Source organism: Rissa tridactyla, chromosome 10 (assembly GCF_028500815.1).
Source record: "Rissa tridactyla isolate bRisTri1 chromosome 10, bRisTri1.patW.cur.20221130, whole genome shotgun sequence".
Taxonomy (NCBI): Eukaryota; Metazoa; Chordata; class Aves; order Charadriiformes; family Laridae; genus Rissa; species Rissa tridactyla.
The window spans coordinates 191,996-219,470 of NC_071475.1; the positions used below are offsets into that span (position 1 = coordinate 191,996).

The following is a 27,475-nucleotide window of genomic DNA, read 5'->3' on the forward strand; positions in this document are numbered from 1 at the left end:
CGCGTGCGCGCGCGCGGGCGGGGCGGTGCCGGTGTGAGGGAAGCGCAGCGCCGCGTCGCGCCGGGCCGGTGAGCGCGCACGCCCCCGCCCCGCCCGTTTCCGTTCGCCGCCGCTCGAGCTCGGGGCTTGTGGAGCAGGAAGCGGCGGGAGCGAGACCCAGCGCTAGGCCGCAGGTACCGGAGAGGGGACGGGACGGGACTTTCCGCCGTATGGGGGGGGGGGCGGCTCACCGGCTTTCCCCACACCCCCTCCCTTCGCGGCGCCGCCACCGCCGCCGGGTGGGGCCCGCCCGCCGCAGCCTGCGGGCGGGGGCGGACGGGCCCGGCCGAGCCTCTCGCCGCCGCCGCCGCGTCCGGGCGGCATCGCGCGCACAAAAGGGGAGGGCGTGTGCGGCCGCCCCTCTGAGAGCCCCCGGGTTTCCGGGGCCGGTAACGGGGCCTTTTCCGGGCGGCGAGAGCGGGGGAGGGGTGGGAGGGGCGCGGCCCCGGCGGCTCCCCTACTGGAGCCGCCCGCGCCTCGCCCTCGGCGCCTGGGCCGCGGCGGGGACCCCGCTCCCGCCAGCTCCGCTGGAGGCGGCGCGGAGGCGGCGCTCTCCCCCCCGCCGCCACGGGGTGTGACACGAGTGGGCACCGGGCGGTGGGGGTGACCCGGCTGACTGGCAGCTTGTTGTGGTGACGTCACCCGGGCGCGCGGGAGGCGCCGACGCGCGGAGCCGGGTGGTGGGGGTGAGCCGGGGCCGCGCCGCCACGCGTGGGTCGCCCCGGGGGTTACCCCCACACACACACCCCGCGCCCCCCGCCGGGCCGGGGGCGCCAGCGCCGCGGAAATCCCGCAGTCCCTCCCGGGTCGCGTCGGCGTTCAAACTTCTGGCCAGGGGAGAAACCGTCTTTCGGAGCCTAACTGAAAACTTTTAATTGAGGGGGGTTTGTTCGTTTGTTTTGTGTTTTGTTTTAGTTTTTTTTACTGGAGCCGGTACAGCCGCAGCAGGCCGAGGGCACGCGGACAAGTGTGTAGCAAAAAGAGCTCGGTTCGGGGTTCAAACGGACCGTTAGCACGATCGGCTTCGTGTGCCATGACAGCCTTGCCTTAGACTGAAAATTGCCCAGCTTAAAATTAAACGCTGCCTAAACCTTTTTTTGCCAGGAAAGCCATTCCTGCAGGGGCGAGAGGAGCCCCGGGACTACTTCAGTTGTCTGTGGGTCTAAAAAAAAACCCAAGAAACTTATTACAGAGGTTTATGGAGTTAAAGTTGTTACAGACTCAGGACAAAGTATTGTTCCCAGTCAAACGATGCCTTAACTACTTAGATATCCCTTGAAGTCTGTCTCTGCGAGGTGTCTGGAGCGGTGGGGGGGGGGCGGGGGATGGGGGGGTGTGGGGGTGTGTGTGTTTGTTTATTTTCCGTTGCTGCCTCATATCCAGCTTTTGTTTCTCTCCCGGTAGAGCTCACCTGTTTGTGGCAGGGAACCCTTCATGGACAGTGGTTCCCACCCGCCCTTTCTGTATGTGATGCAGGATTTGGAGAAAACTGAATCCTAGGACCTGCCTAGGGAATGTTGGATTAGTTGTTCCTGGTTTTTCCCACAGAGCTTAGACTACGTAACTATTCTGCCGTCTACGTGGATTTTTAAAACATTTTCTAATTTTTATCTCAGAAATCTCAAAAATTAGTTTTTCTTGTCCTAAACGTTGTTTGTGACTCAAAGTATTGGTTTCTCCAGTAGCTTCATTTTGGAATTTTTTTTCAGTAGGGAGATATGAAGTCTCTCCCTCCCTGAAAACATTGTTCATGAAAATACTTACTTTCTGTTGAAGGCTCTCCAAATGCACCTGTGTGCCCTCCTCCTGCCCTCTTCTGCCCTTACCCAGCTCTCCAGCCGCACAGCGCTAGCATTTCTTTTTCAAATAGGCAGACTAATTTTGGCTCCGATTTGGACCAAGGTTGCGCTTTTAAAAAAAGAAAAATTGCCATTAGCCTTATTTCATTTTAATTAGTTCACTGGAATGCCTAACAGCATATTCAGCATAAATGCTTGACATAAATTAATTTTAATGGGCGATTTGTGTCATTTAACACTAGAATATGTGCTTGTTGGTTTGGGTGGGTTTTTTTTTTAATAATTTCTCAAGACATAAATGCACCTTCACACAAGGGGCAAAAGAAATTCAGTCGGAGAGCTCAACCGAGCAACTCTTATATTATCCCTCCTCCTTCACCAAACTCATGTTCTGGCTGAGTGCCACTGCAATTGAGCGCCAGAGGCGGGGAGTTCTCCGAGCCAGGAATTGACAGTAAAAACATCCTAAATGATCTTAACTGCCACCAGGATGTAGGGCTAGCAATGGCTCTTCAGATAAGTAAATTCCAAATAAAAACAATTTGATAGTTTGGAGGCGCTTAGAAATATTGTCGCCTTTCCTCTTTTTTTTAGGTAAGTCTTGTTTTTCCTACTTCTTACACTTTGCCTTTTTTCTTGCAACATATTTACATTGCCCCGAACCCTGATGGCTCCTCTTTACACCATTTCTGTGGTCCGCTCAGCCCTAGAAATTTCTGAGCTTAGCTCCTACTTCCTCACTAGCCTATTTTATCTTCTCATGCAATCTCTCTGAAACATTTGATTCCCGGCTGCTGTGATATCATTAGGTTTTTTCCAAGTCTCCGCTCAGAAACTATCTTCTACCATTTATACTAAACTCTAATCTGGCTCACGTGTTATTCCACATCCGTTTAAACTCGTGTACTGCTCTGTTGTCTTACGACTTATGTTCAAATGCAGTTTAGCTAATGTGGAGGAAAAGTTTTATCAGTGAGTTTGAGGAAGTTAGCACGTCGATAAGGCTAGCCAGCATGCCCTTTACATCTGAATTGATCTGTGATGAGTCTGTTCTAGTAAACAAGTAGTGAGGGTGAAACCCTATAATACAGAAGAGTGCTGTGCAAAATAAATGCACCTAATGGCTGCTTACCTTCATTCCCAGGGATAGAGCAGTGCACGTGCGCACACCTGAACGCACAATGAAAGTCCTCTGCTCTTTGCCTGTTGGTGTGGTCCCTCTCCCGTGACACTGGGCACTGTATAAATAGCTATGTAGAAAGAAGTAGCTGCTTACTACTTTTGGGTTCATCTCAAAAGTAAGCACAAATATCTCAAAAGACTGCCTCCAGTACACTGGTTAAATTATCGTTGCTTTAAGCCATTTTACACCATTGTTAGGTGTCCGGGTGCCTTCTGGTCTTGATGTCATCTCTGTTCCCACCTCATTCTGAACTGTGAACAAAAGCTACCAAAAGCATAATTGAAGTTGGTAGAGCAACTCTGATCTGTCTGTCCTCTTTTCTGTCATTTTCCTATCACTGTGTTTTCACTTGAGAAAGGCATTTGAGACAGTAAAAGAACTAAGGCATCCATAGACCACCTTTTAATTAAGATAGTCGCCATCCACTGTTGCGTACACACAACTAACAGCCAGTCCTCCGTAAGTGAATCATCTAATTAAACTAATCAGAACAAGGTTCACTGTCTTTCTCCGATCAGCCTTCATGACCAAGGTCCCTAGTAGAAGGAACAGATGGAGAGCCACTAATATACCGAGGAAAATTGGGCAGTACACCCACAATGAATATGAGGTCTTTCTTTCCTCAAGCCTGACAGTTGTGGGGGTTTTGTTTGGGGTTTTTTTTTGTTGTTTTTAATCAGAAACAGGGCTGAATTCAATCTCTTTGCTCAGTTAATTAGCAGTGCTTTGCAACGATAAATAGTCCTGTCTCACCTGACCCTGTACTGACTGATTGAACTGCCACATTTGGAGCAGATCTCTAGTGTGGATGTGTACAAAGTGATTCCTCCTCTTCATCTTCACAGTTTTAAGGAAGGTTGTCTTTGCGTGTGTCAGTGGTTTGAAAAAACTAGCAGCTCTCCAAGTACCAGTTATCTCTGTTTGCATTCCTTGCTAACATTTCATTTTTCTTATATTTTACACCTGGAGGCTCTTTGTTCGTCACCCTCTGCCTGCTCTGTAGAAATCGTGTGAGGTGAGAAGGCCGTCTTACAGTAGGATCTTGACTTGGTACTGACAAAGTGAATTGGCTCATTTTTTGAACCTCAGTCCAAAAGCTGTTTGGAAAGGCTGAGTTCCATGTAAACCACAGCAGAACTAGGCTTCTGCGCTTCAAATTGAAAATGTTGTTGGGAGGATTTTAAATTACACTGTGGAATGTTGACAGATGAGAATGAGCATGCAGTTTGGGATAAAGAAAGTATTAGAAATAAGAATACAGCCTTCAGAAAGTTCAAGTCATGAAGTTGACTAGAAAAGTAAATAAGAACGTGGACTCTAGCAAGTCAGATGAAAAATACAAGGACCTGCCAGAAAGACTCTGAGCAACATCATACTAATAGCAAAAAAAAAAAAAAAAAATCTTTTCCAGGTACATGAGAAGCAAGAAGGGTGCTGGAGTCTGGAGGGCCAGTAGATGATGAAGAAGTGAAAGAAATATTTGATGATGAAGCCATCAGTAGAAAGCTAAATGACTTATGTGTATTCCTATTTACTGTGCAGGAGTCCAAAGAGGTTCCTATGCCAGAAATTCTCTTTATGGGGAACAGGACTCATTGGAAGATCTGTCTCTGCTTGAAGTGTCAGCAAATAAGTGTTTAGAGCAAAATGATAAATATAGTTGCAAAATGCCAAGACCAGATGGTGCTTGCCCAAGGGTTCCAAAGGAAACTCAGGGATGAGATGACGGAATTATTAATTATGCTATGTAACTTCTCACTTAATACCTTGAAGCCAGAGAAGTAGGAAGTTGGCTTACGTGGTAGCAGTTCTTAAAGATAGCTCAGCAGGAGATCACGGAGTTCAATGCCTGTTTTAAAAATAAATTCTAAAAAAAAATGTAAACAGATGGACTTATGGTGGGAGAATGTCAACATGGCTTTTGCAAAGGAAACAGCACTGCTTAAATTTACTGGAGTTTTTGAATGACTTGACAAGCACAGAGAAGGGAAGTTTGGGACAAGAGAAGAATAGGCATCTGTGTTGCACCTGTATTGTTCAGCATACTCATAAATGATCTGGTGAGAAGGTGTTAAGTAGTAAGGGAAGAAAAGACAAGAGCTGACTAAGAAGAACTGCAGCTCAGCTTTCTGACACCAAATTACAGGCAGTAAAATGTCAAATGAAATTTGTTCCAGATAAATGCAAAGTTGGGGAGGAAAAAAAAAAAATCTTAGTTTATGCACCGTTGGGGTGAAGGTTAATTATTCTACTTACGAGAAAGACCTTGTCATAATTCTGTGAAAATGGAAGTTTAGTGTTCCAGAGTGATCATATGATCACTGGGGCTTTGGGGAAAGGAATAAAGAAGAAAACAGAGGGATAGCATCATGGCTCTCAGTTCTTAGCATGCCGATTGCTGTGATTTTGCACAAAGCAAGATGGACTTTGAGATACGGTGCAACTGGAAAAGCAAGGAGGAGGCTGAGAAGAATGATCAGGGATAAGGAATGGATTCCATACAAGGGATGCTTAAAAAGATTTGAACCCTTCAGCTTGGCAGAGACATGACTGACCACAGTCTGGTCCAGATCAAAACCAACGGTGCTTTTCCTGCAGTCGGTACTGAGACCGCAGAGTGCAGCGCCACGAAGTGCTTTGAATGACAATGATTTACATGACTTCAGAATCAAACAGATTAAATAACAGAAGAAAATGCTATCAAATGGGCTGTTGAGCACAGAGATTAACAAAACTAAGAATACCGCCAAGCTGGAAACTGAGAAAATACACTTGCAGAAGTATCAATGCCTTTGCTCCTTCTTTTACTCAGTCATCTGAGAACCCTGCGTGTGTCAGGCAGGGTGCTGGACTTGACGGGTGTTTGATCTGAACCGGTGCAATCTCAACCGATGTCTTGTGGTGGGAGCAGTGGGAGAGCACAGGTGAAAGTGTCAGCTATGGGTACAAAAAGATGGTTGTCTGGAAGATTGTGTTAGTATCTCTTGTCCATACATGCTTCTGCTGCTAGCTGCGGGGCAGTGGTGGGTGCCTAAAGACAGCAATCTCACCCAAGCAGAACCTGCCTTGGTCAGCATGTGGGTGCCCCAAGTTCTCTTTGACGTGCTGGAGGTGCCTGGGCAGAGAGGATACCAAGGAAAAAAAAAATCACAAATGCAAAGCGTTTTGCAGATTGCATGAGTGGAAATCCACAGATCTGCTATAATTATCTCAATATTAAGCTCTAATCTCATTTTGTGTAAAGTAATCTTGGAACTCGGTATTGCATAAGAGAAGTGCTCTGATAAGTCATCATACCTGCAGATAACAAAGATCTGGTCAGTAGGGGCAAAGTAACAAGAATGTTAAGTGAGTGTGGAAGGACAGCAATGGCAGCCACAGGTCCTGAGGACAAAATACTACTTTCTGCCCCAGTTGTCCCAGCTTTGCCTTCAGCCTTGGAGACGGACTTCTCACGGTAGAGTAAGGCAGGGGAGAAGTGATGGAATTAGTCATCTTCCCTGAGTTCTGAAGTGGTGTTAATTTACTAATTATATAGAAATAGGGAGGTGAACAGCGTAGGGGTGAACTTTGCAGATAGTCAAGAACAAAGGAAACTTGCAGTAGACTAGGAGGACCTTCTTGCTAAGCTTGGTGTTTGCAAAACAGGATGCAGGGTGACAATGCTAAAACAGAGGGGTTTGCTTGCACATATTGCTGTTTTAGTTTTTAACAATTTTTGGCTTAAAAAAGATGTTTCAGGAACCTCCTTTTGCGATATTTTTCCCCAATCAAGTGTTGAAAGCTAATTAAATAGCCTGACTTGGAAAGGAAATGAAAGCATCTGTTTTGTTTGCAGTTAAAAAACAATGCAAGAAAGCCCTACAGATGAAATAGGAGAAAAGTAGAAACCAAAAGTAGAAAATACAAAACAGAAGCTCAAAAGCATGAAAAGTAACTAGGAGAAAAAAGGAGTTTGAAGAGAAACCTATGACTAAGAAATTATGGATCTAAAAAGTTGAAATGTGGTAGAAGGAGCGAAGCCTTGCTATGTGCCCTGCTGCGAGGCGAGGCCTGCCTTTGCTTTGAGCCTGGCTCGTCCCGTGTGCCCTTGTCCTTGCAAGGACTGAACGCTCAGGCCCCAGCCTTTCTCACTGCTGCTTAGGATCCTATTAGAGAAGTGTCCGTAGTCGTTTTCTTCCTTAGTTGCATCTCTTCCAGATCGCCCTTTTTCCAGTTCTGCCATGGTTGTTCTTCACAGGGACACTGTTCTATAGTTTAATCATCCGGGCTGCCCTGCTTTGAGTCATTTCCAGTTCCTTTACAGCCTTTTGACACGGGGAGGATCACAACTGCACACAGAGTCAAAAAACGCGGGCGGGCTTGTAGATTCCTACATCAGCTTAATGATTTCTGGTTTGTCCATTTTTTCCTAGTTCTTAATACTGGCGTTTTAATTTATTTAATTTTTTTTTAGCTCTTCAGAGTGTCGAGCATGTATTTTAAAGGAGTTAACTATATAACCCTAAAATATTGCCCTTGATTAGCAGAGATCAGTTCCTGGTCCATCGTTTCATAGAGGAAGCTGAATCTGGTTTTTACCTTGTGTATCACTTCACATTTATCTATCTCAAATTTTATTGCTTGGGCACAGGGTCTGTTAAGGTTCTGAAAATCATCACAGTAAGCCCTTGCCTTTATTACCTGAAGATCTTGGCATCATCAGTAAATTTTGTTGTATTGCTACTTTTCCTCGCTTTTTCAGGTCATTTAGGAATGTCGAGCTGTGCAGGTTGGTCTTCTGTGAGAGCTGAGCATCTCTTTCTGTCTAGTTTCCTATCTTTTGCCAGTTATTTGTCTGTACACAGGGAACTTCCCTGTAATCAGGTATTTTGATTAGCTCTTTAAATTTAAAAAAAAAAAAAAAAAGTTGAATGGTATTGTATGCCTAATCTGGCCAGATTTGGTAATTGACACCTCTGTTTTGATATATATAATTCAGCTCTGAAGATCTGTGGCCTGAAAATAGGGGGGTTTTATATAATGTTTTTTTTTTTCCAGAAAGCTCTTTACATACTGCAGCAGTTAAAGGAGTTTGAAAGGATGCTAATATGCAGTAATAATGAAGAGAAGTAGGACAACCTTAATGATTATAATTCCATCAGAGTAAGACATCAATCCCAGGTACAATAATGGAATAAGTAACGAAGCGTTCAGGAAAGAATTAAGGCAATGTCACTCAACCCGGACTGGGGGAAATAGAAACAATTAGTGTTAATTGTTTCAGTTTGGTTCTTAAGTACAGGTGTTCATCTTAGCCTTTGGTTAGCACTTGACAGTAATTGCACGTCATTTTCAGTGAGAAACGAAGCCAGTACAAAATCAATACGGTTCCTATTAAATTTAGTAGAAAGAGGACAGCTTTAAAAGGCAAGCGGAGACTCCAGTGAATCTGTGCTTAGTGAGAACATGAAGGAGTTACCTCTTGGGCTGTATTTCTTACCAGTCACCTGGAAAAAACACAAAATACCGGTATGAAGAAATTTGCAGAGGCCAAGTAAATGAGGAAGTGACAAATAAAACCGGATCGCTAATGCAGAAAATGTAACTTAACTGCTGGAGCAAGAAGCATGGCAGGGGATTCTCTGTTATCGCCTGTTTTAAAGTCAAGATCATCTGCACTTGAGTTAATGCAAGGAGTGAAACGTCTACCGGGAACGACCAAGCAGCAGCGTGTTTGCACTTGAAACACAGCTCGGGGTGTGTTTCTCTGGTACGGTGCGAGGGGATAGAGCAGCACACGCTTGTCAAAGCGGGGCGCTCTCTGGGACGCAGCAGTGGCCCCGCTGCCTTTAGGGCTGCGATGGACGGCGTGGGACGGGAAGATATGTGGGCTTCCAAGGGCCCTCCTGGCTGAGGCACTTCACCGAGACACCTCTGCCACTTTGTTACTCCTCACGCTAGGAGCAGACAGCTGGTAGATATCCAGATGCTACTGTCAAAGGTGTAAAGGTATTAAAAAAAAAAAAAACAAAACCAAACACAACTCTGTGCTAGGATGCTTCAGTCTGGAAAGTCTGTTGTGTGAGAAGCAGAAAGAGGGTGAGTGAGATAAATGTTCATTCGCTTTCCATTTCGGAGTTAGGAGGCGGTAAAAGAAATTAATAGGGACAATCTTGAATTTGAAGGAAGTGGCTTTACACACAATGTGTAATTAAGCTGTGGGAACTCCCTCCAACAGGATGTTGTGAGTGCTGGAAGTTTACATGGGTTCAAAGGGAGTCTGTACAAACTCATGGAAGAGAAATCTGTTTGAGGTTACCAAATTCATGGGAACAATGTCTGACCAAAGAAGCTCCTGAGCTGAAAATGGTTGGAGGACAGAGAGCATGGAGGGGGAGGCTTCTTGGTTCTTTTTCCTCTTATGCTTTTGTGTAGGAATCCACTCCTAAGCCGGTCCTGAATGCCAGATGCTGAGGTGGAGAGACTGAAGTCCCAAGGCAATATATCTGGTTTTATGTGTGTGTAGACCTGTAGTGAGGGGTGGTGTATGAGTCTCTAGATGTAGCAAATATAAGTTTAGCTGCAGGGACAAGTTGGTCCCCTGGTCAGTGTCCGTGCTGGAGATGCTTGCGGGACACAGTGCCAGGTATAGAGGGTTGCACAGGTTATGGCTTGGGTGTTTTAGCAAAAGATCATTTGTCTTCTCCTTGGAGTGTTTGATTGTGCTGAGGCGTCGTTCCCGTAAAGCACGGGTAAAGTACAGGGAAGGGGAGTAAAGCAAAATGTTTTGCTCTTTCCTGTGGTGGTTAGAAATCGAGAAAAATTATCAGAATCCAAAGCAATTTTCTTCTCTGAGAGTCAGATGAATTGTATGTTGTCATACAGGATTTATCCTGAAGAGGAAGGCAAGGGCAAAGGCTGTAATTTGATAGGATGAATCCAGCTTTGAGGCTTCACATGATATATCAGATTAGACGTACTGTGTCCACATGACACACAACACGGATCTAGTACTGCCTGCCGATTCAGGTTTCCTCAAAAACTTTGCGCTGGCAGGCTTTATGCTGGATGAAGTATCTCCTGCCCTGTCCCAGCCATCTTAGAGGCGGCATAAACAACACACTTCTTTGCTTAACTGAAATGTATTGCTTATTAAACACCAGTTTTGTACTTTTGGATAACTCTTGATGACTGTATAAAATTCATCAGTCATTAAGGGTTCACCAGGGCTGGCACTGAACCAATGTTGTTAAGACCTAATGCAGTTAAGCTGACGCTGCTCCTGCTTCTGGTGATGTGGTACAAAGAGGCTTGAGCTGGTTATTTGTGGAGTTAGCTGAGACCTGGTGAGGTTTATTAGCTAAGGTTGTAACACAGCCATACTGCTCCCCATATAAAGCTGGCTCTGGAAATGTACAGCTATCTTTGCAGAGCACTTTTCCTAAACTAGTAAAACTTGCCAGACTTGAGCATGGTTAACACAGTCTGAATAAACTGCGAGTAGAAAGCTGAATGCTCTGTTCACCCTGTCCAAGGACCTTCCTGAAGGACCTCTGTCCAGTATTTTAATCCCATGGGATACTACACTGACCTCCTGTGTCATTTTTTCAATTGTGTTTCAATCTTATCATAGAAATCTTCTGTTTCACTGTGGATTACATTTAATGTGCAACATCAGTAGCCTGGCCTGTGCTTTGCCAGCTTTGTGACTTTTTGAAGTGTTAAATTTCATATATAACCCTCCAAAAAAAACCCAGCAGATATCTTTTTCTTACCAACTGCTCCCACATAGCGCTGTAGTTGGAAATAGGTCTGTTTTGCAGTACTGTCAAACTGCTTTATGTGCTGGATGCTGCAAGGAATATATAGTTGTTTCCCAAAGGCCTTGTTAGCAACGCTTTAAATAATTTGGCTTATCAATTTATGAATGCAAGTGTCCACAGGCAAATTTGCACAGAATTAAGTAAATTTCAATTACTGAAATAAGATGTGTTGACTGTCTCCTTTATAGTGGTGACTGCATTCGTGTTTTTAGTATTTGTATTCCAATGGCTTGTAATTGAACTGTATTTCTACCCCAGTAATACTTGATTTCAAGTTGTACGTGGTACCAAATGAGCGTGGTCACTCTGAGCATGGAGTTCATCTGGCTTTCCTTTCAGTGCAGCTGTACAGATGAATTCTATTCTGGGTGTCTTCAGAAATAAAGACAATAAATAAGTGGTCACTTGCAGCAAGTTTTGATGTATGTAGTTTTTCCACAATCCTTTAGGAACGTTGTAGCAGAAGCATGGGTTATATCTTAACTCCTGTATGTGATCAAATCACTTTTTCTCGTGGTAGTTGTTTTTTTGGTTGTGGTTTGTTGGGTTTTTTTTTACTGTTATTGCAGTTCCATGGCTGTTTGCTACCCGTTTTGCAACTCCTGTAAGAGGTGAATTGGGGTCATAGTTTCCTTTACTTCACAACTATTGCTATTTAAGAGCATAGCCCATCATGTATGGGTTATGTGGGGAAAAAAAACCAGCGTGATAGCACACATAGGCTTATGTATGCTCAAGGGAGCTGATTCGAGGTAGCATGAATAGCATTTCGTTAGTAAACTGCAGTGTTTCTGACATTGTTTATACATACTTTCACTAATGAAAAGCGTCGTGGCAAAAAAAATATTACAAAACGTATAGTTGCTGACATTTTCCACTAGGACTTTAGTGGAGGATAAGGTTGAGAAGCTTGCCTCCTATTGGCAACTAAACTGCTGGGAGATGTGGGAATCCTGAATTCTGCTCTAGAGGAGGATGGATTTGAGTGGTTACGTCCTTCTGCCATCCTCCTGGCTTGTTTGCCTGCCCACTCCCTATTCTCTGCTCACAGTCTTTGGACCATTTCCCCCACCCAAATGCTCCATATTCAGTCTCAGTTTCTTCACTATCTGTATACAGTTGCCCTAAAAGCAGACCTGTTTGCTTTTGGGCTCATCTGCTTTCTGCTCCAAACTGTTTTGAGATTCAGGTAGTTCTCAGTTTTGATGCCAGACCTTGCTGAACAGCCAGAAGAAAACTGTGGGAAAAGCGTGCTCATCCATGTTGTCTTCATCACTGCAGTCTTTGGGGAAACTCATTCCTCCTCCCCCTCAAACTTGAATAAAAGTTGAATATTTTAAGAGTAAATTCAGGTCCTGGCGCAGAGGCAGTTCTCCCCTGTGGTAGGTAGAGGGCAGGGCTTGGCTAGTCGGGATGGGGGATGCTTGAGCAGGTTTGGTCTTCTGGTCCCTGAGCCTTGCTCATGTTCCTCCTGATGACCCCAGGGCAGGGCTGACTGAATGAAGGGGGAAATGACGCAAGTGAGAAGAGTCCCAGGCTATAATTCGCTCGATGGCCAACTGTTCAATTGCTGAGTGTGGAGGAGTTAGCAGCAAAGCAGTCTTTACAAGATTTCAAAACCCTTGCTTTCCAAAATTTTGGTTTTAAGGACTTCAGCAAGATTAGGTGAGAAAGAATTTAAAAGGTGTTTTCCCCTCAACATCAGAAACATCATTAATGGTCCTGCTGAACTGCTTCTGCTGAGTTCTTGCTAACATATGCAGTAATCCAGATCTTTTTTGACAGAACTTTATACAAAGGATCTGCCCAAATGACATAGCAGGCAATATAAAGTTGGTAGTAGTTGATTGGTAATTGACATGAAATCTAGTCGGGATACCTATGCGATGGTAAAAGTCTGTTTCTTCCACCTTATTACTTTCTCCAGGATGAGATCCAGAGCTAAACAGGCAAACCTGCCATGTTTGTTACCAGCTTATCCAGCTTCAGAATATCAACAGCATGTCCACAGTTTCAAACTGAAAGAGGGTAGATTTAGATTGTATATTAGGAAGAAATTCTTTACTGTAAGGGTGGTGAGGCACTGGAACAGGTTGCCCAGGGAAGTTGTGGATGCCCCATCCCTGGAAGTGTTCAAGGCCAGGCTGGATGGGGCTTTGGCAACCTGATAAAGTGGGAGGTGTCCCTGCCCAGGGCACGGGGGTTGGAACTAGATGTTTGGGTTCCTTCCAACCAGAACCATTCTGTGATTCTGTGGTCCTCACTCGTGCTGTGTGGCCTTGGGATTTGCAGGAAAGGAGGCACTGGAAATGTTGTTCCTTGGAAAAATAAATAGCGTGCTGAAGTGAAGAGGCAAATTCCATTGCAGTAAACAATAATACTTAGGGGGGGAGTACATTTAAAACAAGGACAAGAATATTTTCCCTATTTCTCATTCTTCTGCAGTATTTGCTAGATTCTCTTAACAAGCAGGGCTTTATGCTGCCTGAGTCTTGGAGCCTCACTGCACTTAGAAATAGCAGCCTCACGTAACAAGGATATTAGTGTGGCAACTCAGCAAACAGGAGCTCCTTGTGTTGTAACCTCCTGTGATGTCAGTGGGATTGAGTAAACGATGTCTAAAGCTCTTGTAATACCTGTGAAAGGCACTGGCCTAGGTGGAGGAAATGTCATAATTTAATTTCTTCCATTCAGATGAGTCACTGGTGTCATATTGTGAGAGTTTCCACTTCCAATCTAGCAGACTAGCTTGTTTTAAGAATCCTATAAATGCAAAGGTGGGAGGAGTGGCTCATTTAAGAGTAGGAAAAATTGCAGATCTGTCGTCTTCCTGCAGAAAACGGCACAGATTCCCCTAGATCATCACTGCAGCCATTTCGTTACACCAATTGGGATAGAATATTTCTTGACCAATGTTCTGTCTGCATCATCAGTGATGCTGTTCCAGCAGCTTTCTGTATTTATTGGTCTGTCCCTGCGCTATGCATTGCATAAAAGGATGAATGTGTTCAGTTACAGTGAGATAGTGGCAGCTTGGATTTGGTCTATTTGTAATATCCTCTTAGGTAGCTTGTATAGTTTTTTTTACCTCTAAATGTAGACACATACTCACTGGTGACAGGCAGTACTGCAGCTAATACTAACTTGCACCTAATGTAGGTACCGTACACCTAAAATGAAAATTGCTAGCAAAGTGCTTTTTGATTCTTCTCAAAACACCCTGCTCGTCCAAATTTCATGTATTTCCAGGCTTCAGAATAGTTGGTTAAGAAAACCAGAGCATGTCAAAATGCAGCAGAGAGACCCAACTGCTGTGAATGTGTTGTCCTTGTGATATGCAACACTAAGATGTAGCTCTGTTCTAAGCAGTCAGGTTTTTTTCTCTGTTGTGCTATGGAGATGTTGCTTTTCTGAGTATTTGCCAGACCTCAAAATCCCTTATAGCTACCCACTGGATAGGAATGTATTTATTTTAACTACAAAGAATTAGCTAAAAGATGATCTGCACACTGAATCCTCTAAATTAGGAAATTAGTATTGTAAATATGCTTTGTGCATGGATTACAAGGTGCTGTTCCTGTGGCCAAATATCTGCTAAAATTTGAAGAACAAATTGGGGGTTTTGGACAGGTGGCACCACTAGAACAATTTCCATATGCATGGAGACCTTCGGCGATACAGATAAGATGAATCTGTTACAAGAAGAAAGTTGGGTGCAGGCCCAACAGCAGTGTTCCATCCTTGAACATCCACGTGTTGAATAGAAGTGAAGTATATTGTTCAGGCTGCGAGTAAGGGTTCAATCTCACCAGTAGAGAAGAAACTTCAAGTACCATAAAACTGTAAAGTCTGTAACCACTGATGTCAGGAAGAAACCAGCAGTTGTGATGTTTGGTGACTTCCTTCCAAGGTTGATGGAGGGCTCTATCCAGTGATCAGACCTGACATCCTGCGGTGTCTCTGTCTACCCAGCATTTATAATTTGAGCTGTTTCTGAAAATTTGTTGAGGTCCACAAACAAAGTAGCCTCAGCCTGTGCTGGATGCCCAGGGTAACGATTGAGGTAAGCAAATCCAAAGTAACTCCTAGGACTTTGGAGGCAAGTGGAAGCTTCAAAGATTTAAGTGGTCATCTTTGCATCCATCCTGAATTGAATTTTATACAATGCATTTTTTCCAAGGACATTATGCAGAGGGAATTCTTCTGTGGTAACGCTCTGGAAGGTGAAACTAAAGTAAAAAAAATGAGGATGCCACAGGTCACCAAGAAAGATAAGGCTTTTTGTGAGCATCGTGGCAGGATCCTCTAGAAGTTGGTGTTGAGGGAGTTTTAATTACCTAGATGTTCGATGTACTAGATGGAAGGGACTGTTGAGGAGGTTTGAGATGTCCTGGTGACCGACCTGCACATAAAGGACTGTGAGCAGGGGAGAGTCTCATGGGGTGGATCCTCGGCAGCTGGAGGGAAGCTGAAGGGCACCTTGATTGACAGAGTGGTCTTTCACGTTAGGTCCAAATAATGTCAACAGATCTCAGGGAAGATTCAGGCAGGGAGAGTTTTGTGAATATCTCTTTTTCAGGAAAAAGATATTCAAATAAAACTCCTGAATTTTTTTTTATATATAATTTTCAAGCTGCGTTGTTGTTTTTTTTTTTAGGGGAGGGTTTATAGAAAGCACTACATTAAACAATGGCTTTTTTACAGAATTGCAGTTTTCTTGTAGACTTTAGGCATAAGTATGTAGAAGGCCAAAGCATAAAATGAGATTCAACTGTCAAGGGACACTTTAAAAAAAAATTTCTAGAGTGACGGAAGTATTTAGAGGAAGATAAAGGAAGAGCTGATCTGAAAATCCACAGTAAAAGACAGTTATCCATAGGTGATACAAAAAAGGTCACCTAACCTAGGTGCTATTGCAGGTAACACAAGTGATCAAGGGCCACAGCCCCAGCCGCTAGCACAGATGGGAGGAGGAGGGAGGGTACTGAGGAAGGACGGGTTATCCCATTCCGTCATCTACCTGTTTTGTCTCCAGTGTGGTTTCATCAATGGCCTAGATAATTATCTGGGAATCATAATTATTAAACTTGCATCTGAGAGAGGCTATGATTAAGCTGGAGGACAGAACTGGAACTTGGAGGTAGAATAAAACATCAGCCAGCGGAAGGATAAATAAAGGCATGACAGTAGAACATTCAGCTGTGTGAACAGAGAGCAACTTACTATGTAGCAGTCCTAATGAAAAAAATGTGGGAGTTATAATGAGTTAAAAGCTGGATGTATCAACAGTGTTGTCTTCTGAGGAGGAAAAAAAACCAAACCAAAACAAACATATACTTCCAGTATGGTGTTTAAGCAACAGTATATCCTGGAAGATCAATAAAATAATCCTTCGTCTCTCATTAATGTTGGTAAAGCCCTAGGTGAAATACTGGATTCAGCTTTTGGTCTCCGTGCTTTGGTAAATTTATGCCAATTGGACTGCGCCCAGAAGGGAGCAACAGGAAAGTCTAGGAAATACGATTTACAGAGAAGGCTTGAATAAACTGGAATTGTTTTGCCTGAAGAGAAGACTAAATGAAGGCATGTATTCTCAACTGCACGCGGGAAAGGGAATAATCTATTATCCTATGCCCGTGACAAATAGGATAAACAGTAGCGGGCTTATATTACATCAAAGAAGGCTGAGGATACACATTGGGGGAAATTTTCTCATAGTAAATATTGTGGAGCACAGGAGTAAACCTTCCTTCAGAGCTTTTGTAGGACTCAGCATTACAGTTTTTAAGGACAGATTAGATAAAACTGACAGCAGGTAGAGCTCGTAAGCAGTTGATCTTGACTTAGTACAAAGGACAGATGATTTCCAGTTCTGTAAAAATCAAATATTACCATTGCTAGAAAGTATTCAAAACTGTCCAAAACCACTGAAAGAAAAAACCTTTTTAAAGCTTGGATCATTTTAAACCTTCCACAAATGTAAAAATAACGCCAAATCCCAAAGGTGGGGGGGATGGGGGGATATATACACTTGAGTGTGTATACATATATATTCAGAAGGTGACAGAAGCTCATTTTAGAGATAGATTTGGATTACTGGAGCAGTTGTGTCTGACAAAGCTGTGCTCTGTAAGTCCTTGAGCCCTTGCTGCTTGATGGGCTGAAATGGTCCCTTCTCTGCACCTGGAGCAGAAGTATAGAACCTCTGTAATATCCACTGCTTCTTCACTGTCTCATAGTACTACAGATTGCTTTTAGATAGTTTGTTTTACCTTTTTACTTAATTTCACAAGGCAAGAGAAGAGGCAGAAAGGAGAAAACATTTTTGCTGTGTCTTTTAATTCTCTTCTGTGAGACCTTCTCCCCTCGCCAGCAGCCCAAGTCATCCTCATAGAGCTTTGTACTGGGATTGTCATGGCAAAAATTAACTCACAAGGGTGCTCCCTCTGTGGTATTTTGGTCATGCAATGGTAGGTATTATGGTGGCGTTACTGTTTGCTCCGTTGCCAGGAAGCTTCACAGGATGACTAAGCGGCTTCCCCTGGAGTGCCTTCATGTTATGGAGAAGAAAGTAGTTATGGCACTGTCCTCATTCCAGGCCCTTGTAGCCAGGTCCCTCCCTAAATCTCTGGCCTGTTCCTGCAGTGGTCACAAATAAATGCCTAGGGAAAAGAAAGAAGAAAGCAGGCACATATATAGTGCTTCCCAAAGTACTCTCTCAGCCTCAAAGTAGTTTTACTATGGAGATTTTCTGAGAGATGTGGTTTCTGCATTCTTTAACACACGTAGGAGGCTTCTTCCGTGTACTTGCCCCGTCTCCGTTAGGCCTGTATAAATTTCTTGTTGGAGTTCCCAAGGCCCATTGCCTTCTGGTGGGCTTGAAACCTTTTCTGCTATCTTTGTATTACCACCTCGCATTCGTTTGTGGGAAGTGATGATGAACAATCAATACCTATCCATACTATTTGGGCCACTTGTTACTTTGCAGAAATTTGCCAAATCCAGCACAATCATCTTTTTCAGTCCTACCCTGACTCTAGGCTTTCACTAAACCTATTCAAGATTTCATAACATCTTTCTGAGGCCAAAGTTGCATGTGAGCAAGCCATGGATTTGTACAGTGGTCGTTATCATTGCTCTGGTCCCTTCCTAGCAGTTCCTGCTATTTCATTTTGTTCTTTTTGACTGCTACGTTTCCAGGAGCTTGGTAAGTTCGTGTTTCCAGGGGCTTGATACGTGAGCTGATATATTTCTCATGAAATGTAACCATCATCTTAGAGCCCCATGTCATCAAATTTGGAGTTTGGACAATTTTTCTCCTTGTGTGCATTATTAGATATATATTTACAGTGAACTATCTGGAATAACTTCATATCGTTAACAAACTTACAGCTCACTGTTCACACTGGTTTCTGTGTTGCCAATATCGATATATTGAACAGCGGAGAGCTGTGTGGAGCACCATGGTGGTGTCTCCCTCGGTGTGTCCCCTTTACTTAAGGTAAGCTGATAACAGGCGAAATAACCTGATAACAGCGACGTCCAGGAAAGTGGATTGAGGAGTGGGATGCGTACTTCCAAAATCCGTTGCAGTGTGGTGGTTGTAATTCGAGGGCCAGGCTGGGTACCTTGAGATCCTTCTGTTGGTGCTCTGACGTGGCAGCCGGGTGCTCCGCAGGCCAGCTGACTTCCACACAGCTTCTGGCACTTTGTAGTTGAGACAACTCGGCGTGACAAGAAAACGTTACTTCCCTCAAATTGAAGCTTCTCTTACTCGGTTACCTAAAAGACACTTTTCAGAAGGTGCTCTAGGACAGTGCTGCTTGCTCACTTGCTACCTCTGGACGTTTCTATCCCAACCTTTAGAATAGGTAAAGAAATGCTAACCCAGGCTGCTCTCCTCTCCTTTCTATTAGTCTTGCACCTGGTGTCTCACCAGTGTGTTGTCAAGTCCTGGGGAATGTTTTTCTCAAACAGATGGGAATTTGAACTTCTGTGATTCCAAATACCTGTCTGTGTCTCTAATGGGCATGTAGACCCAATTCAAAAGTTCTTATTAATTGGAAACTTAGTGGTTGTTAATTATTAGCATCTCAGTTAAAAGCTGCAGCGGAAGAATTAATAAGTTGTCATTTTGTTTTGCAGCTATGGCAGCCATTCGAAAAAAGCTGGTTATAGTGGGTGATGGTGCCTGTGGAAAGACCTGTCTGCTGATTGTATTTAGCAAAGACCAGTTCCCTGAAGTGTACGTTCCCACTGTCTTTGAAAATTATGTAGCAGATATTGAAGTGGATGGAAAGCAGGTATGTGTACACTTCTGTAACAGTCACAGTGAACGTGCATTTATTCAGAATAGCGTGGAGATCTCCACCACACTTCTTTAATAAGTGGTTAGTACACATGCTTATGTTGTAAGTATATTTTTAAATATTAGACATGTTCCTGTGGAAAAAATATTAGCCTTGCTAGAACCTGCTTATATCTAGTGTCTGTTTAACCAGACTATTTCTGACCTTACACAAGTTGAGACTCTAAAAAACATACAGTTATTTCAAGTAAAATGTTACAGTAGGTGGGAGGGGGTGGAGCAATTCAAAGACGCCTCTACATGTTGAGGACACCGTGCTACTAGTCTTTGGAATTGCATAGTGGAATCCCTGTTTTGATAGGCACCTGGTATTGTGATTAACAAAGACTAGTTCCTGGAGAGTCTTTTTTCATACTCATTCCTGGCAACATGCAGGATCCTCTTCAGAAGAGATGACTGACAGGCTTCAAAGGGGTTTTTGTAGTGTACATCAGCATCATCTGTCCTACCTGACTGAAGAACAGGTGAATTCTTAGTAGCCAAGCGTACCCAAAGCTCCCTGAGCTTCATTTTTAGTTTGTAGTTCAGTAAACTAATCATTAAAATATTTCCTCTTAGTTTTAAATATTTTGAAAATACATTTTTCAGTCTGTGTGACCTCTGAGTCCTTGGTTTTTCAAACGAGCAAACATGCCAGACAACTGCTCTAAGAGGCAGTTTTCAGAAGGCTGCTCTCTGGACACTGGATAGGGTGCCTTCTGCATTTACGTCACACAAGGCAGTGTGTGATGTGTAAAATTGTCACTTTCCAGGGTCCTCCGGAAGCACACGAAGCAGCAACTTTGCACTTTGAAAGCTCAACTATTTTCAAACCCTTTTAGGCAGCCATGGCATATGTCTGTTTTGTTACCGTAACCAGGCAGAGCTGACCCGAGTGCCGTGGGCTCTCAGGCCAAGTATGTTTTTGGTGCTGACGGTGTTGAGCTTCCCTGTCTCGCCCCTTGCTGCAACATGTGCCCTTGCTCTGGGTTCAGCTACAGTCAGAACATCTTTCAGTCAGTTCTGGTTCAGATGCAGTGACAGATTGATTGAAACTGCTCAGTTTTGATACCGATTTAAACAAAAACTTTATGAGCTAATTTTGGGCTTTGTATTACATTTGATTTCCTAATCATGTTACAGGCATGGATTGTTTGTGATTTCAGTCGTGACAGTTCGTGCTATTTGAGTCTAAAAAGAGCTTTTCTCTCCCATTATATGGATGGGTAAAAAACCTTGTACTTTTAGACTAATATTAGAGCATGTTTTCCCCCAAGGTGACAGTTTCTGCAGTTTCTGTATTGTATCTTAGACTCTAAGGACTATTGTTTAAAATATGTATGATATCCATTTCTCTCTCTTATCACCTAGTCAGTTGTTCCCCTCTGCCTGAATCTCTGCATCTTTAAATGGGTTGAACAGAGAGTCATGCCCTATCAGCTGTATGCAGCCGGTATCTAAATAAAACTTGCATGAGCAGCTTGAGCAGTGCATTTTCTGTTGTGGAAATGTCAGCTGAATTTTTTTTGTAACGAAATGACATACTTTATCTGAGCACTTTGTCTTCTGACAACTTGATTACAAAAGTTTGTAGGAGAGCAGTACTTCAGACTGTTCTGTTTGACAGCCTCTGTCTTCCTAGAAAAGCATTACCAGAAATGTTCAGAAGCCATGTGAAGACAAAACAGCAATGGTACGAGATGCAGGGGTTTTTTTTAGGTAGAGCAAAGGAGCTGATTCCAGTGTCATGTGAGGGAACCCTTAACAGACATACGTGTAAAAAAAAAAAAATATGAACGTTTGCCACAAAATTCACATTTGTAAATTCAGAGGTGACTCTGAGAGGAGGAGTATTTCTGACTGAAATACGGAAGAATTTTTTTGTATATGTGTGCAACTAAAGCTTTTTGATGTGTTGTATCTTCACAATTTAACTGAACAGTTGCATTACACATTCAGGCTCACATTTGGGTTCTGGTTCTGCCCATTTGTCTTTATCTGAGTTGCTGTGGACTTTTTTCCTGGAATTTTTGAACATAAGAGTTTAAAGAAGGAGGAACCCACTCCGTTGCAGAGGCAGATGCATCAGAGAATCTCAAGCAAGAGTATACCTCAAGAGCTTTATTATAGTTCCAGCTGTAAACCAGTTGAGAATGTGCATAATCCTAAAAAGCATATACTTAGACAGTCTACTTTCACTGAAAACTAGTATTTCTGGAATGCTTATCACAGAGATTCCCAGCCCTTTGGAGCCCGTTCCCATCAATTCTTCTGTCTTGCTTTTCTGCTGATAGTTTTTATGTCCTTTCAGAGAATTGACACTGGTCGTTGATATAAAGAAGTCTCATAAGCTGCAATCAGTTGATTTTTGGAGTTATGGAATGTAATAGTTCTCCTGTCAAAGCGGTTTGTCTTGTAGTCTGCTCCTTTTGAGTGGTGTTAAGTTAAATATTTTACGTGCTACTCGTGGGTTACTAGCTTCTGAATCAAAACTTGCCTGGTGATCTGGCTAACTGCCTTGATCTTTCTCTGCAGGTTGAGTTGGCTTTGTGGGATACAGCAGGACAAGAAGACTATGACCGACTTAGACCGCTTTCTTATCCAGATACTGATGTTATACTTATGTGTTTTTCAATTGATAGTCCTGATAGTTTAGGTAAGTAGATCACTAACTGAATGAGAACTACGGCTCTGTGTCGCTGTATTCCTCTTGGAAATCAGGCTGTAAAATTTATTTTCCTGTGCTGTAATGATTGAGATCATTCCTAGTTTCAAAATTCATTTATAGTTCTCAAAAATTAAGATCTTAAAGGAACCTGTGTTGTTCAGCCATGCCAAGTGGCATTTTGAAAGCCTCGTCAGCACACTGCGTTTACCCAGGGCTCTGCTGCATAGTTCGAGCAACACTTAGGAGGGAGGCAGCTCCCTGGCCCAGATCAGCACCCTCACCCCGGCAACGTTGTCTGCTGGGCCAAGGCACGTCCTGGTGTGCCCGTCCCTTGGGAGGTGCTGCCTTGGTGACCCGAGCAAGCAGGAAGGCTGTGGCTGCACCCTCCTGTGTCCAGGAGCCCTGTGGGTACATAAAGTGTCCACTGAGTAGCATGGCCCACCCAAGGTTGGATTTTATTTTACTTTTTTTATTTCTCCTTGAAAACTGCAGGTTCTTATACACTCAAGACCACACTATATCTATGAAAATAGAGTAAGGTCCTTTCTCTGTAAATGAGAAAGCTAGCTTTGTGTTTTCATCCCTTCCTCCCCCTCTTCCCCATTTATTCAAGGGAGATCAGCTTGAAATGCTCAGAGTTATTGGTCCCAAATAGCCTGGGGTTTTTTTGCTCCCTGCTTGGTGATTTCAAAACATGGGCTAGAACCACACTGGAGGGGGGCTCTCGCACTGGTGGAAATCATTGAAGGCTGGAGACTGATACTCTCCTAGCCTGCTTTCCAGTGACTGACATCTGCTTCTCGTGGAGAAAAGAGAAGAAAAGAGTTGCCTTATTTATGATTTCTGAGCTCCAAAAACATATGTTTCAAAATTCTGTGTATTAGATGGGCACCTCTTCTGTGTGCAGTCCAAGACTGAAATCTTCACTGATTGATTTATAAATCTAATGCGTAGATATCGACGTCTTTGATCTCACAAAAATGTTTTTGAAGAGGGTAAGGAGCCAGGAGATAGAGGTACTTTTATTCCTAAGAGTCACTGTCTCTGGGGGTTTGGTTTCTGTCCCTTTAAAATGGTAATGACTCCATCCATCCAGTGTGGTCTCCTAAACAAATACATAGTAGTAGCACTTTATTAAGCAAGTGCATTTCTGTAAAAATTCCCTTATCTGCTTCTCACCAGTGGGATTTGTTCACTAGTGGTTATTTGTGAGGTTTCTTGTTGGAATGCAGATGATGTTAAGTTAGATCTTCAGGCACATGGATTCTGTGTGTGTTGATGACCAGCTGCACTCCGACAAGAACCTTCTGTGCAGTGACCGACTGGTACTTGTTTGTACCTGGTCAAAACTATGTCCATGCATTGGGCGGCTCTGAGCCAGGAAAAGTGGGAGATCCCTCTGCTTTGTCTGTTGATGACAGGTGTCAAATTATTTCAACTGGTGCTCATAAATGGGAGACCAGCTCTCTCTTAAATGTATTAACCCACTGAATCCTTTGGAGTTTTCTGCTGCCGGGATGATCACAATCACTGCTAGCTCTCCTGAGGGAGGCTTTTTTACTACGCCTCTGCTCTATCTTACGGATGAACCCTGCCTGCCAGAGTTGTATATTAGAGAGAAACAAGAACGAGACACAAAGGATGCAGGAAGCACAGAAATGCAGTTAATGGAAGGATTAGTCCTGAATGGAGCTGTCACAATGGTTGAAAAATACCATTCCTGCCACAATTCACAGGAGGTTTGACTAAATGAGCAAACAGAACATTCCTTAAGATGTTCCAGTGGCGTTAAGGTCTGACTGGGGTAATGTTTGATAGCTGCTCAGTCTCATTTCGTGCCTTGCCTCTGAAGGGTAGTGGTCGTTGGGTGTGAAAGTGTCTTTTTAGAAAAATCAATGCCAGCTTGATATCTGGGAAATCCTGATCTCTCTCTTCATCACTTCCACCTGATGCTGTGTTTAGAGACATCTTTCATTGTCTCCCTCCAAAACGCTTTGAGGTTTAGCTGGCAGCGGTGCTGTGGTCATGCCCGGTGCGGCTGTTAACAGCTACGTCCGAGGTTTGAGCCGTGCTCACTTCTCCTGCCTGTGCTACTGCCCGGGCGGCTGGAGAGCCAACAATGGACCTCACCTCCTGGAAACAAGATGGGTTACTGAACCCTGGAGGCAGGGGGAGATGGGCTAAATTAAGTCAATTCTGATCTTGGCTATTTTTTCCTCGCGTCCTGCTCACCAGTATCGGGGCGCCTGTGTCCCTCGGAGCAGTGGGGGGAGCCGTGAAGTGCCAGGCGGCTCCTCAGCTGTGCAGTGTCCAGGGCCTTGCACGCCCTGAGCACGCCAGGTGCGGCTGCAGAATTGCTGGTTTGGCTGTAGTGCAAAAACTGGCTTCAAGATGCCTGTCAAGTTGTTCTTTCAAGCGAGAAAACAATGCCATAACAGTGAACGTCTCTTCAAAAGCTGAATGGAATTTCATGAAGATAAAAAGGGTTATGTAGCCTGCAGGTACATCCACCAGTGAATCTCAGATGTCAGAGCTGCGGAAAGCAAAGCTGAATGCTTTGGGCTGTTCAACTTTCTGCTATATAGAATTTATCGAGGTTCTGCTTTCAGAAGCCCTCAAGTCTTCCATTCACAGCTCCATTTAAATAAAAGTCATGTAGGGAAGTTATATTAGGAGGAAAAAGTTTCTTGTATGTAAGTGCAAATTCATTTGCTGCAGATAGGGAGAAATGGCAAATCTGCAAATGACTTAGACGAAGTCTTTGTTTCCGTGCATCTGTAATTAGTGCATAGAACAACATTTCTGCTACAGTTAACGGGAGAGTTTGCAGTGGTTGTTTGATGTTGCTTTTTAAAAGGAAGAAGTGATGTAAAAATTTACACTTCAGGGTTGTGCCCATCTTTAGCTTCTGGAAATAAATGAAGTGTTTCTCCTGAAGCAAAATTTTCCGTAACTCTCTACTTCAGAATTCTGCATGCTGTTCTTTGAAGTACCTTATGCTAACACTTGTCAAGTAGCCACTGAGAGATGTAGAGGAGCCCAGAGTTTAGGTGTCCTTCAGCCTTAAAAGTTATTGTGGAAACACTCGTCCTTTTTGGTAATATTAAAACAGGTCTATTTGCTTCCCAAATTAAGACTAGAAAAAAGGGCGTCAGTGTGGATTAGCAAGCTAAAACTACTCAGGCAGCTGGTGAAAGCTTTAAAATAAAACTCTTCACAGAAGTGGGTTTCAGTACAGACGTAATTCTATTTTCTTATTTTTATTTTTATTCTTTCAGAAAACATCCCAGAGAAGTGGACCCCGGAGGTGAAGCATTTCTGCCCCAACGTGCCTATCATCTTGGTAGGAAACAAGAAGGACCTGAGGAATGACGAGCACACAAGACGAGAGCTGGCCAAAATGAAGCAGGCAGGTTCCTTTTTGATAGTCTTACACTAACTGAAGGAAGCGAACAGTGGTTGCACCAGAGCATTAAATGGGCACCCGCAGCTTGCTGCCAGCTTCCTATGGGCTGCATAATGAATGCTTACCCGCGACAGAAACCACAAAGTATATACTGCCTTTAATTGAGTGTTTCTTTTTTTATATTTGGAGATTTAATTTTTAGAAAAAAGGCGTTCTCAACAATGAAAATGGCTATATTGGGTTACTAACAGTCAGATGCTCTCCGTGCTGGAGAGCTGGATCTCTGAAAAGGATTAATTAGGAGACAGCAACACATCGAGTGCACGCACACTCAAGTTGTTCTTTATTTTGTATGCTCAGGATGTGAAAGGAAACGGTTTGATTAGTAGGTGTTTTGAGGTGATAACCACAGGTGCTGTAGCTCCTTCCTGAGCCTGTCACTGGGTTTCATTTTCAGGTCGTGTCTGAAACCCCCAGCTTGGGTATGGGACTGCAGAGACTCCGCTCGGTCCTGGAATTTTTGCTCCTGTTGCATAATATTTGTTTTTATACAAATACTGAGGCATTAATTTTGGGATTTATTCATAGGCTTTTGTGGCAAAGAGTTGCATAAATGTTTCCTCTGAAATAAGCACTCTTTTGTTCAAGTTTCAAAGGGTCTTGCAGCATTTAAGCTCAGAGGTGTTAGAAGACTGATCGTGTCCTCAAGCACTGGTGCAGTATGCGAATATACCTCTGTAATCCAGGCCGAGATGCATGCTGCATCTTGAGAAAATAACCACGTTTTATTTTAAAATTGCCTTTGTAATTTAAAGGGTCGATCTCAGGGGAGCAGTGAATTATTAATTATGTGCATTTGATCCAGATAGCCCTTTGCGTGGGTGGGGAAGAGAAGATGGGGGTGCGCATCGGTGTGGCTTCGGGTTGAGCTGACCTGTTGCTTTTGCGCTGTTACAGGAGCCTGTCAAACCCGAAGAAGGAAGAGATATGGCAAACCGCATTGGTGCATTTGGGTATATGGAGTGTTCGGCAAAGACCAAAGACGGTGTGAGGGAGGTTTTTGAAATGGCCACTAGAGCTGCTTTGCAAGCCCGGCGTGGCAAGAAAAAGTCCGGGTGCCTTCTCGTATAAAGCGTGGCCAGAGGAAGATGGCCAAAGCAGCACCCTGCACTTGAGTAATTTTGAAGTGCTGTTTATTAATCTTAGTGTATGATTACTGGCCTTTTTCATTATCTATAATTTACTTAAGAGATTTAAAAATCGAGTCATCTTGCTACCAGTATTTAGAAGCCAACCATGATTTTTATAACAATCTGCATCAAATTCATCTGTGCACCCAAGGTTAACCTCAACATTCCTCTAACAAACCTTTTCTGCACTCACAGGATATGCCAGGCGCTAATTGAAGACAATTCTCTATCTTCTTTCTTCTCTCTAGAAAGAGAAAAAGCTGTCAACACAGAGGATTGGTCTGTAACTACTTTATAACTAACGTCCTATTCTAATTGAGTACAACAGTTACGTGGCTGTATGTGGAGTCGAGCGTAGCTTCAGTGCTATCACATTTAGGAAGATCTGATTTTCATGGCTCAGTGGTGTAAAACATTAGTTTGAAAATGTGATCACTCTGAAATGACCAAGTCCCATTCAGCTAAGGAAAAGTGAGGGTTCTGTGGTTTCATGTTAGTTACCTTTTAGTTACTGTGTAATTAGTGCCAGTTTAAATGTATGTTACCAAAAATAAATCTATTTACCCCAGCTTAGATGTAGTATTTTTTGTATAATTGGATTTCCTAATACTGTTACTTGTAACCTCTGCGTTAAGGTGTTCTGGGTTTTTTAAGAAACTGTATTTGAAAATAAAGTCCGATGGAAAGCAGCTGATCCTCTTCCCCTGTTCATTTGTAAGAGTCTGACCCATTTGAATGATTTGAGTGGTCTGCACACCCAGGAGGAGTTTTTTCCATGACATGCTGTAGGGATGAGAAAAGACAGCCTGCTCACACTCAAAGCTTCTGAACTGTTCAGTTGCCTTAAGTTCATTGCTGGACCCAGTTTAAAACTAAGAAAAACAAAAAATGAAACTTTTTGTGTAAGTTTGGTTACCATGTAGTGATCAGACTCCTAACCTGTGAACTTCTTGCTGTTCTGCAGCCAACTAAACTCTTTCTGTATTTTCATTTTTCCAACAACTAATAGAATAAAGGCAGTTTTCTAAGCTCCCTGTA

General features: G+C 43.4%; 1 protein-coding gene across 1 annotated transcript; it reads left to right on the forward strand.

Moving 5' to 3' along the window:
• Positions 1-13: 13 nt before the first annotated feature.
• Positions 14-27,475, forward strand: RHOA (ras homolog family member A). The gene is made up of 5 exons (XM_054216638.1): positions 14-173; positions 18,972-19,129; positions 21,709-21,829; positions 25,120-25,250; positions 26,205-27,475. Exons 2-5 carry the CDS (start codon positions 18,974-18,976, stop codon positions 26,376-26,378), a joined length of 582 nt encoding a protein of 193 aa, XP_054072613.1. The 5' UTR covers positions 14-173; positions 18,972-18,973; the 3' UTR covers positions 26,379-27,475.